The sequence below is a fragment of the Strix aluco genome, chromosome 25 (genome assembly GCF_031877795.1).
Source record: "Strix aluco isolate bStrAlu1 chromosome 25, bStrAlu1.hap1, whole genome shotgun sequence".
In the NCBI taxonomy this organism is placed as follows: domain Eukaryota; kingdom Metazoa; phylum Chordata; class Aves; order Strigiformes; family Strigidae; genus Strix; species Strix aluco.
The window spans coordinates 4663353-4674550 of NC_133955.1; the positions used below are offsets into that span (position 1 = coordinate 4663353).

Genomic DNA, 11198 nt, shown 5'->3' on the forward strand with positions numbered 1-11198 from the left:
TGAGGGGCTGAATCTGGGCAACACTGCCACGAGCAGAGGCAGGGCATCCCTCCTGTGCCCCAGGGATGCCTGACAGATGCTGAGCGTCAGTGGGGCTGGTGCTGTCTCTCCCCGCAGGTGGAGAACATGCTGTGGCCGGGGGGCGGGAGCCAGCTCCCCAGCTCCATCTGCAGCCTGCCCTGCAAGCCAGGCGAGAGGAAGAAGCTGGTGAAGGGCATTCCCTGCTGCTGGCACTGCGAGCGCTGCGACGGCTACCAGTACCAGCTGGACGAGTTCCACTGCAAGCGGTGCCACTTCAACGAGCGGCCCAACGAGAACCACACCAGCTGCACCCCCATCCCCATCATCAAGCTGGAGTGGAGCTCGCCCTGGGCCGTGGTGCCTGTCTTCATCGCCATCGTGGGCATCATCGCCACCCTCTTTGTGGTGGTGACCTTCGTGCGCTACAACGATACGCCCATCGTCAAGGCGTCGGGGCGGGAGCTGAGCTACGTCCTGCTGACGGGCATCTTCCTCTGCTACGCCACCACCTTCCTCATGATCGCTGAGCCCGACTTGAGCACGTGCTCCTTGCGACGCATCTTCCTCGGGCTGGGCATGAGCATCAGCTATGCCGCCCTGCTCACCAAGACCAACCGCATCTACCGCATCTTTGAGCAGGGCAAGAAGTCGGTGAGTGCCCCCCGGTTCATCAGCCCTGCTTCCCAGCTGGTCATCACCTTCAGCCTCATCTCGCTGCAGCTCGTCGGCGTCTGCATCTGGTTCATCGTAGACCCGTCCCACTCTGTCATTGACTACGAGGACCAGCGGACTACAAACCCCCACTTTGCCCGGGGCATCCTCAAATGTGACATTTCGGACCTCTCCCTCATCTGTTTGCTTGGGTACAGCATGCTTCTCATGGTCACCTGCACTGTGTACGCTATTAAGACCCGCGGGGTCCCAGAGACCTTTAACGAAGCCAAACCCATCGGGTTCACCATGTACACTACTTGCATTGTGTGGTTAGCCTTCATCCCTATATTTTTTGGGACGTCGCAGTCAGCGGAAAAGGTAAGGGAGGAGGGGAGAGGTCTGGCTGGTGGCCCTGTGGGCTGCAAGGACAAGGGCTGAGAGAGGCTGACATGTCCTAAGCAAGGAGGGGAGCTTCTCTGTGCTCCTGCTGGCTTGGGAATCATGGTGGGAAGAGTTGGTTGGCAAATCTCTTGCTCTACTGGGGAGCAGAGACCTTCCTGATTCATTTCGTCCCTCTCCCTTTGGTTTTCTGTGCCCTGTTGACCCCGCTGCCCTGCTCCAGACGGGGTAGCAGTGCTGCTGCTGTGTGGGCTTGGGGAGGATGAGTCCCCAGGGCAGAACCAGTGTCATGAGCACCATTTCTGCATGGAAAAGGTACCAAGCACTGCCCAGCTGGCACCTTTTCCTGGTGCTGAGTCAGTGATGGAGGCTGGAGAGATGGAGCTGCTCTCTGAAATCCCCGAGAGCTGGAAGCAGTGGAGGGCAAGGGCAAGAGGAGAGGGAGCGGAGCAACCCCTCAGTGTGTCCCCTCACTTGCCAGGGTGCAGGGCAGATTGTGACTTCTCACTCGATTACCATTTTGCTGTGATTTTAATTAACACCTGTGTGTTTGGCAACATGGCACTGACAACAAATTGCTCGGCTGGGCTGCAGTGGGCAGGGTGGCACAACGCTGAGGGGGGCGTGGAGCAGCTCTGTCTTGCTGAGGGGCTTGGGGTGTGAACATCCCCTGTGCCTCCGGATGTGACTTTGCACACAGTGTAGACGAGGCCAGGCCTGATAATCCAAGAGGTGGATTTGTGCTGTGAAACAACTGTCTGTCTGTCCTCCTCCCTGTCCTCGGCTCCTGGAGGGTGGTCCTGGTGCCAGTACCCACGGGACCGAGGCCAGCCTGGATGAAGCTCTGTGCTCATGTGAGAGGGAATGAGAACAAAGAAGAAAAATCTCATGAATGAGACCCAAATCCCCTTTGCCTGCCAGCCAAAACAAGAATCGCATTTATGTTAAACGCAAACAGCTCACGCCTGCCAGCCCAGAGCTGCCTGTGACAAATAAACCTCGATGTTGCTATTCCCTGGAAATCCCCAGAGTGACCTACTGCTTGGATTCCCTCTCTGGACCCATCATGACTGGGATAATTTCCCCTGAGCGTGTCCCCCGTGATGCTGAGGTGCTGACACCACAACTTTTGGCAACACCTATTGCAAAGGGGCAGGGGTGGTTTGCTGAGAGATCTTTTGCTGTGGACACCAGAGTTTCATGCACGTCCTGGAGAGCTGTCTCTGCTCAGAGCATCAAACCCCTTGAGGAGGCCAGGTCTGTACCAGCACCTTTAACCTTGGCTCGACCAAAAAGTCTCTACCAAGCCAGCGCACTGGCTAAAAGTGTGAAGGATTAAAGGAAATAAATGGAGCCTTTTGCAGCATTTCCATTTTGATGAGATGGCAGGGGAGATACTAACAAGAAAGCAGGTTTTTTAAGAAATTATTGCAAAACAAAAGCTCCCTTAAAGCCTCCTTAATGTGCTCGGCATACTGTGGGTAATAAAGATGGAAATGATAATGATTGTAGATTATGCGCAAGGTTGCTCACCTCTTCACTGCAGCTTGTCATGGGATAATTTAGGGCTGCCGAAAGCTGGCTGTCAAGCAGCAATTCGACAACAGGCTGTGCCTCACTTCGGGGGCTTGTAATGTGCAGGGCTTCTCTGTTATTAGGCTGCTAACAAGCTGATTAGAGGCGGAAAAAGTGATGTTCCCAACTCCCCTTGGACGCAGTTCTCTTTCTCAAAGCCTGCTGCTGCCACAGCGTCCGCTGAGCAATCCCAGGAGGGGTTTGTGGTGGTTCAGCCTGGCGCTCGGCCGTGCCGCCGGGGGACGTGAGCTCGGCGCGTCTCCAGGCCATGGCTGAAGGGTGATGCACGTGCTCAAAGGGATGCTCGGAGCAATTGGGTGCTTGGTACTGCCACAATGCTTTAGCTGCTGGTTTACAGTCTTGGGGAGAAAAAGGTCAAAAAGGTGTCATTACGCAGCCTGCACAGAGGATCTGGCTCTGAGCATGTCCTTGGGATGAAAACTGGGGGTGTTGGCACTGGCATCACCCCGCGGTGGTGCTGGGGGGGCACCCACAGGCCACCGCAGGGAGGGATCCCCTTGCCTTCGCCCTGTTGCTGCCAGGACCGGGGCCCTGCTGGGCTCCGTGGAGGGTCAGCACACCTGGGAAAAGAAGAGCCAGGAGCATCGGCCGGGCTGTTGTTCTCCCCATAGAACACGGCTGGAGTTCCGCTCAAGGCCTGAGGATGCCACGGGGCAGACCCACACCTCCAAAGGCCGCCCGGCACCTCTGCCCCCACCCCCTCTGAGCTTGCAGCCCAGGCTGCCTCACAGTCTGGAGGAGCTGGATAAAAATCTCCATTTTTATTTTATTTTGCTTTACTTTGTGCCTACAACTTTGCATGGAGGTGGCATATTATTATAACAAGTCCCCCAAGCCTTTTCTCAAAAGAACCTCTTATCCCTGCCGATCCCAGCGGATTACAGAAATAGCAATAACAGAGGATCTAAAGAAAGAGACAATTTCCTGCGCTGATAAGGCGGCAGCTGAACAGTGGTGTCATTGTCTGGTTCTCTGTTTATCACATTTGCTTTCAGCAGGGGAAAAGAGGGAGGGAAGAAGGAATGAGAAGGACTGTCCAGTGGTTTGTTTAGTTAGCAGTGCTGGATGAGGATTGAGTGGGTTTTCCCTTCCATGGCACTCACAGCAGTGCAAAATCTCTCGTAGCTGGGTCAGGCCTGGATTCAGAGGCGGGGGTTGCCAATTAATGGCAGAGATTTTCTTTGGGACAAACACAAGCTGTGCAGGGCTGTGCCTTGAGCCTGCGCTGTTCCCCCCAGGGCAGGATGGGCTCATCCATCCCTGGGGCAAAGGCTGAGCACAGCTCTGGGCTTGGGAACTTGTGCTGGGTCATTTAGGGTTGCTGCAGTCCCTCGACACAGCATCATCGTCCTGAGTCAGAGATGGGCTGTGTTCTTTGATCCTATCCACGAAGCAGCGGATGCTGCTGAACCAGGAGCTGTAACTTCTTTGATAACTGCAGTGCACACCTCAAAGGGCTTTGGAGGAAGCGCAAGTGTCGTTAACAGAGGGGCAAAGTGGGGTCCTAGGTTGGAAACCAATTAAGAGAGTAGGAACCAAAATGGTGAGAAATGGTCATTTTTTGATGTGGCAAAAGGTTAACTGTGCAGTGCTTCATGGCTGTGTTTAGACTCCAGGCTAAAAATATTTCTCTCTGAGCTGAAAAGGGACTTGCTGTGGTGTGACACAAAGCTGCTGAGGTTAGCGCGGGCTGTTTCTGTCAAATGCATCATTAGGGTGAAGGTAGCCACGGTGGCCCTGTGAGACCCCAAAAGTGCTGCAGGGGTTTGAGGAGGGCTAAGAGATGGGAGACGGGGGGAGCATGGGGAGCCTGGAGCTGGTGGCACCTTGGGTCTTGGCAGAGGGGAGTCCCCGGTGGCACTGGGAGATGGAGCCCTGACCCAGGCGCGTAGGGGGAAGCGTGCACGGAGATGTCTTGTCTGAGCTCAAACTCAGCTGCTCTCTCCTTCTTCGCTGAAACGCCTCCGAGTCCCGAGGCACAGGTGGGAGTCGCTGCAGAGGCAGGAATTATGGAAATTGCTGGATTGAAAAGTGAGGCTCCTCCGAAAGGCATCTGTTGAGGAGCAGGAGGGCGGGCAGGCGGGGGAGCCGGGGAGGTGAAGGGCTGTGGAGTCTCAGTCGTGTCCCATGGCGTGTCATGCTGGCACCGAGCAGAGTTGTGCTGGTCCCTGGGACAGGGATTGGGGTGCCTGGAGTTGGTGTCCCAGTGCTGCCCTCATTCCCAGCAAGTCTGGTCCTTCTGGTCCAGGACACTTGCGGCAATGTCTGGAGAGTTTCGGTGGGAAAAAAAAAAGGAAAAAAAAAAGGAAAAAAACAAAAAAGGAAAAAATAGCAGATATTCTGGCACAGAGATATGTTTTGACTTTCCTTGATGAAATGACATTTTTATTTCCAAAAACTGCCTAGATTGACTCTGCATGCATATAGAGAGAAGGTGGAATAAACAAACCAGCACATGTGACAGCAAGAGGTTTTATTCTGGGGACAAATGAAACTTTGCAACTGACTCAGAAGAAGCTTTGTTACTTGTTTTCTTTTGGGTTGAATTGGAACGCTTTGGGCCCCCGTGTTTGTTTTCTTTGCATGGTCACAGCTGGGACCCACAGGTCCTGGGGTGGGATGACAGCCCTGGCCGGGAGCTGACGCCTCATGGGATGGAGTTGCCTCCATGCACCTTCTCTCCAGGGAGCCGTGTACAGCCTCTGTGCTCAGCTTCTGTCCTCAATCACTTTTTCACTCTATTGCCTCCAGAAAATGAGCCCCCAGGTTAAGTGTGTGCAGCTGGGGAGGTGGGGACCCCCTGCCCTCACTGACGCTGCAGCTCCTGGGCTTCCCCTGGCTCCTCCAGGTCCTGCCTCCTTGCACCACACTAAATCCCCCATGTGAAACAACTGCAGAAGAAACCCCAGGCACCACGCTGTGACTGAGCCATGGGATAAAGTTCAGAAACTGCCTTCAGCCTCCTTCTAATACCTCGTTAGCAGCCCGCAAAACAGCCCCAGTGTCCAAGCACAGCTGGAAAAGAAAAAAAGGTGTGTGCAAAGGCACCCGAAGACTCAGAGCCCTCTCCCTGCTTGGCCTGGGGAGACCTGGCCTGTGAGCTACGCGGTGGAGGAGAGGATGCTGGAGAGGATGGAGCCCTGTGCGGGGAGCAGGGATGCTCACGGAGGGGCTTGCCTGCCTGGCCTCCTGTGTTGCTCCGGGCAAGAGGTGGGGATGGGTGGAGGGAGGGGGTCTCTTTCCCTCCCGTTGCTGCCTGCTTCAGATGCCCCCGGCTTGTGAGGAGCCTGCCAAACGCTTTCCATAGAAAAATGGATTATTCTACAGTCAGATTAATGGGCTTTCATTTTGCAAAACATCTGTCACTGTTAGTCCTGGACAGTGAGCGTGAAATTAGTTTTGACTGCAGAAAGGCAACGTCGGTGTGTAATATGTGACTTACATGACAACGGCCCAGGGAGCCAGCTGGGGAATGGGAATTACCTGTTGAAGGCCGATGGGGGAGCAGGGGGTGCCCCGCACTGGGCCCTGGGAGTGGGTGTCCTTGCTGTGCCCATCAGCGCAGCTCTGGAGCTCCTGCCCTGTGGCTGGTGGAGGGTGCTGTGAGTGCTGGGGAGGAGAGAGGGAGGGTGAAGAGGGCGCAGGGACTCCGTCTCGGTTGATGTTTTTGAGTTGGGGTGCTGGCAGGTTTCTGTGGGAGCGTGCATGGGTGCTGAGGGGTCTCAGTGCAGGGAGGCTGTTCCAGGGCCCCAAAACACGGGTCAGGGCACCAGCACAGCCTCCCTGTGTTTGCAGGTGGGGAAACAACAAAAGTGAGCTGGAGGCCTCTCTAGGTGCAGCTTGACCCGTGCAGCAAATCGAGTCTGATGTTTAAGGTCCAAAACTGCCAACATTTCCAACCCTGGCTCCCTACCCCTTTATTTATTTAACCACAACATTTTCACCTTCCTCTGTTTCCTGTCCTTTCCCAGCTGACCCTTTCTGGATCCTACAGAGTCGTGGTGGGTCTCAGCATGTGCCCTTGTGTCTTGCAGATGTACATCCAGACCACGACGCTCACCATCTCGGTGAGTCTGAGTGCCTCGGTGTCCCTGGGCATGCTCTACATGCCCAAGGTGTACATCATCCTCTTCCACCCGGAGCAGAATGTCCCCAAGCGCAAGCGGAGCCTCAAGGCAGTGGTGACAGCAGCCACCATGTCCAACAAGTTCTCTCAGAAAGGAGGTTTCCGCCCCAATGGAGAGGCCAAATCGGAGCTCTGCGAAAATCTTGAAACACAAGGTAACGTGGCTCCCTGCAGGGTTGGGGAGCTGGCCTTGCTGGGGGCTGGTGTGACGCCAGGAAGCCCAAAGCCTTGACTCGCCGGCGGGCCGTAGCCGTGCTGTCCTCCATGGGCGCAAGCAGTGCCGGCAGCACTGCTCCTTGGCAAAGGGACATCTCAGCTGCCTCCTGCCATCCCCCAGGAGTGAGGACAGCCTGGGCAGGGATGCGTCCTGTGGGCTGGGGGCCACTCTGCTCCCTGCCGTGCCCAAAGCCACCCCGACGAGGGAGGTGTGCTGCGGTTATCTGCGCTCCAGCCGGGGCATGTGCAGGGATTCCAGGTTTTGGTGAGGGGACAGCGTCATCTCCGACTGTGGGCAAGGGAGATTCCCCCTTTGTTAATTTATTCCCACCCAAGAAACACCATTTCCCATCACCACAGCCACATTGCTGAGATAGATGTGTCCTGACTCCCTCTGATCAGGATCACTCCTGGCACTCCCATCCCTCCACAGGCCTGTTTGCGTTACCCATGGGAAATGCTGCTGGGTGGGTGGCAGGGGGAATAACGCTGGAGACATGCTCATGCCACTGCTGGGTGAGATGCTGGCTGGGGCACACAGAAATCTGCTCAAACTCCTGGAGAAGGATCCTAATGTCAGCCCACCCTGGGTGCCCAGAGCTGCTCTGGGGAAGGCTCTGGTGTGGCTGATGGGGAAGGGTGTTCGGTGTCTGCCCGTGGGCTGTTTTGGGGGGCCAGGCTGGAGCTAAGGCTGACACAGGAACAGCCACCAGTCTCCCCTGGGAAGAGAGGCTGGGGGCTCAGGAAACCCTGGGAAAGTGGGTGCGTGTCTGTTCTGCATTTGGGTTTCCAAAAACAGAGTCTTGCAGGAAGAAGGAAAGGTTGGAGCCAATGCTGCCGGGGTCCTTTGAGAAGGGAAATCCCATTTGGGCTAAATCTGAAGAAAACCCCATGGAAATACAAATGTTCCTCATGTACCAGCAGAGTTTCTGGATTCCAGCATCAGTGGAATGGAGACCAAACATTTCCATGGAAAGCCATGATTGCCTTTGTAATCCCATGCTCGCTCTCTTTCCAGCCTGAGCTATTTAATATCCTTTGGCATCTCTGAATAACCTCCATATCCACATCGCCCTGTGTAATGGCTGTCACTGGCGGTGGCTCTGTACGCGATGTCTCTGCATAATCGGCTCTTTCATCTACCTATCTGCATTGTGAAGGGCAGCAACATGGTCAGACCGCCCTCGCCGCCCGTGCTGGAGGTGGCTTTTGTCAGCTGCTGTCGCAGATCTGTGTGATCTGATGTCCTATGCCAACGTGGCAGTGGGGTCTGCCCCCATTTCGTCTGTGCTCCACGCCAGACTGGGGGTATCTGTGGGCTCCCCACAGTACGGGCTTGCTGGGAGCATGCCAGCCCTGTCCTGGTGCCAGACTTCCCATGGCATCGGTGTCACAGGCTGTGACGCTGTGCATGCGTGACCTTGTCTCCCTCCAGCCACAATCAGCTCCTGGCCGGGGCTTTGCTGGCACAAAGGGCCAATGCCCACTTTGCAGCAGGGCTCCGAGGCCCAGATGCAGCGAGCGCCTCATCTGGGACCTGAACCCAAACATTCCCATATGCTCCCTGTTGCAGTGAGCATCCTTCTCCCCCGCGGGACTCGCAGCAGGAGGCTCTGAGGATCGTATGTGCCAGGAGCAGGGAGACCTGAGCCTCCCGTCTGCCGCATCTCTGGCTCCGATGTGTCTCGCATGGGGAATGTGGGAGCTCGGTGTGAGCGGGGCTGGCAGCGTGCTCCTGAGGTGTGCTGAGGCGGGGAGCTGGGCACGGCATCAGTGCTGGGGCAGGAGGCACAGTGGGGTTGTCAGTGCAGGACCGAGGGGCCATTTTTCACTCTGTCACTGGTGGGTCACGTATCCTTAAATAAACAACAGAATAAATAATTCGCAGGGCTTTGATATGGGCAGATTGGCTATGAAAACATTGCGGCTAACAAATAGCTCTGTCAGCTCTAATTTCTTATGGCCTATCTAATTGTTATCTGGGAATACCAGTCTGAAATCTGCAGCAAGGTTCATTTGTCAGCGAGGCACCGAGACGGAGGGAGAGCTGCTGGGTGTCCCCTCTGCATGGTGCTGGTCTCTGCAGAGGAGACCTGTTTGTGCTGCTTGTGGTGTTTTGGGCTTTGCTCTCTGTCCCAGTGCTCATCCCTGTCCTTGGCTGGAGGGTGTCCGTGTGTCTGCTGAGCCCCGCGGTACCTGGGGACCCCATGGTGGGATCTCCGCAGAGCATCGTGCCTGGCCGAAGCGCTGAGGCAAGCCAGGGCGTTGCGAGCTGCCGCTTCCACCCCTCCTGGAGCTGTGGCTGCTGCTAAAAGCAAGCGATATGCTGCAGCCTCCAAGCCCGAAGGCAGAGGTACAGCCCTGCGGGGAGCAGGAGGATTTATTGCTATCTGGTGTTTTCCTGGCACTGGGCCTTGCTGCGGCTCCTCTGGTGTCAGTCTGGGACTCGTGGTGGCTTTGTAGCCATTGCTGTCTCCTCTCCTGGCGTGTTCAACCCCATCCCAAGGGCTGGGGGAGCTGGAAGGTGGCAGCAGGTTTGTGTATGTGCTCTGCTCCTCCAGCACCCGCGCACGGGCACAGGGATCCTTGGCTGAGGGATGCAGCCAGGCTGGTTGGCTTCATGCCGCCCGCTGCTGGCGCTGGCAGTGCCCTGCTGCTCAACTCCCAGCTGCCATGGAGCCATGTGCAGGGGTGCGGGGCACCCAGTTTGGACCCCAAATTGTGCTCTTGGAGGGCTGGGGCAAGCTGAGCTTTTGGGAACAGGGAGCACCCGCGGGTTTGTCTGTAAGAGGTTGCTGAGGGAAGTGAATGGGAGCCTGAGCACACATCCCCTGTGTCACATCCTGGGCTCTCTCTTCGGGATGAGCTGTCTTTAGGGAGCCCCCAAGGGTTGCCGTGGGGCTCAGCCCCTCTGCCACGGCTCAGTGCCCTCACAGGGAACGATCCTGAGTGCCAGCGCTGGCCGGATCCATGAGCAAACCCCACGTCGCATCCCCGCCAGCATCTCCTGGCACGACGGTTGGGTCAGGGTGATGGGACGGGAGCCAGAAAGGGAGGGTGGGCTTCGTTAATGATACATGTGAGGTTTGTCTCTCTTTCCAGCACTGGCTACCAAACAGACCTACGTCAGCTATAGCAACCACGCGATTTAGCTCCAGCGATCGCAACTGCCTGGTGTAGAGGGAGGCTGCGGATGCCACGACGCGGGAGGGAGCTGAGTCACATCGCTCGTCGCAGGACGCTGGAGGGGGACCCAGACGGGACGGGGAGGTGGCAGCGGGGGGGACACACGCTCCTGGTGGGGCCGCTGGGCAGAGCTCCCGGGAAAGATGGCAATCAACAGCAGCAAAAAAAATAAATAAAGAAACAATAAAAATAAACCACCGACCACCGTGACAATGCATGCCTCCCCACAGAGGAAGAAGAACAGTTGAACGGGGGGGGACACAGCACGGGGAAGAGGTGACGGACTTCAGCAAATCTTTGGGGTTTTTTTTCTGTATCTTGGCAAAAAAAAAAGACACCCAACATATTCCCTTTTCTGGAATTTGTGAGATTGTTTGTGATTGTGCAGAACTTTCTGTTTTCTCTTTCTTTTTTTTAATCCTCCATTTTCTTTTGTTCCTGTCTTCCTCTGTCCCTTTTCACTCTCTCTCCCATATCCTACCAAATTCTATATGTTGCAAAAAGGAAAAGTAAATAAAAATACATAAAATTTAAATAAAAAACAGACAACAAAATAAAATAAAATAAAACCTAGACTGTGTTCAAAGTGCTGATTTCTATAGGTGGTTAATTAATGTATGTGATGACCATATGGATTGAAATATGTCTGCTTTATGTACTGACCAGTCAAAAAACAAAAACACACAAAAAAAACAAAGTTCAGTGCCTGGATGTTTATGAATTATTCGATGACTGTGTAGAGCATGATCATTTTTATACGAGGAGATTTCTAATAAAAAAACCATGGTTTTGCACTCAGCGTTTGCTGTCTCTTGGTGACTGTTCGTTCCAGGCTCCAGGAGGTGTCTTGGGTTTGGCTGACAGGGAAGGTTTTGGGTGGCCAAGTGCTCCAGAACAGCATGGGGCTCGGTGTCCTTCCTCCCCAGGCCATCCTGCTGCGACTGGGGTCCTTGCGAGAGGGGCTGGGACAGGGAGAGGAGAGCTCAGCACCACCCTGGCA

General features: G+C 55.3%; 1 protein-coding gene across 8 annotated transcripts in view; it reads left to right on the forward strand.

The window, feature by feature from the left end:
• The window catches only part of GRM4 (glutamate metabotropic receptor 4), a 51701-nt gene extending 40705 nt beyond the window's left edge, over positions 1-10996 (forward strand). For 7 of the 8 annotated variants that reach the window (XM_074850332.1, XM_074850333.1, XM_074850334.1 and 4 more), the window contains 3 exons: positions 118-1053; positions 6705-6951; positions 10115-10996. In XM_074850332.1, the coding sequence (XP_074706433.1) occupies positions 118-1053; positions 6705-6951; positions 10115-10164 (1233 nt within the window). In that variant the 3' untranslated portion in view covers positions 10165-10996. The remainder of the gene's footprint in view (positions 1-117; positions 1054-6704; positions 6952-10114) is intronic. The other variant, XM_074850331.1, reaches the window with a different exon arrangement.
• Positions 10997-11198: the final 202 nt, after the last annotated feature.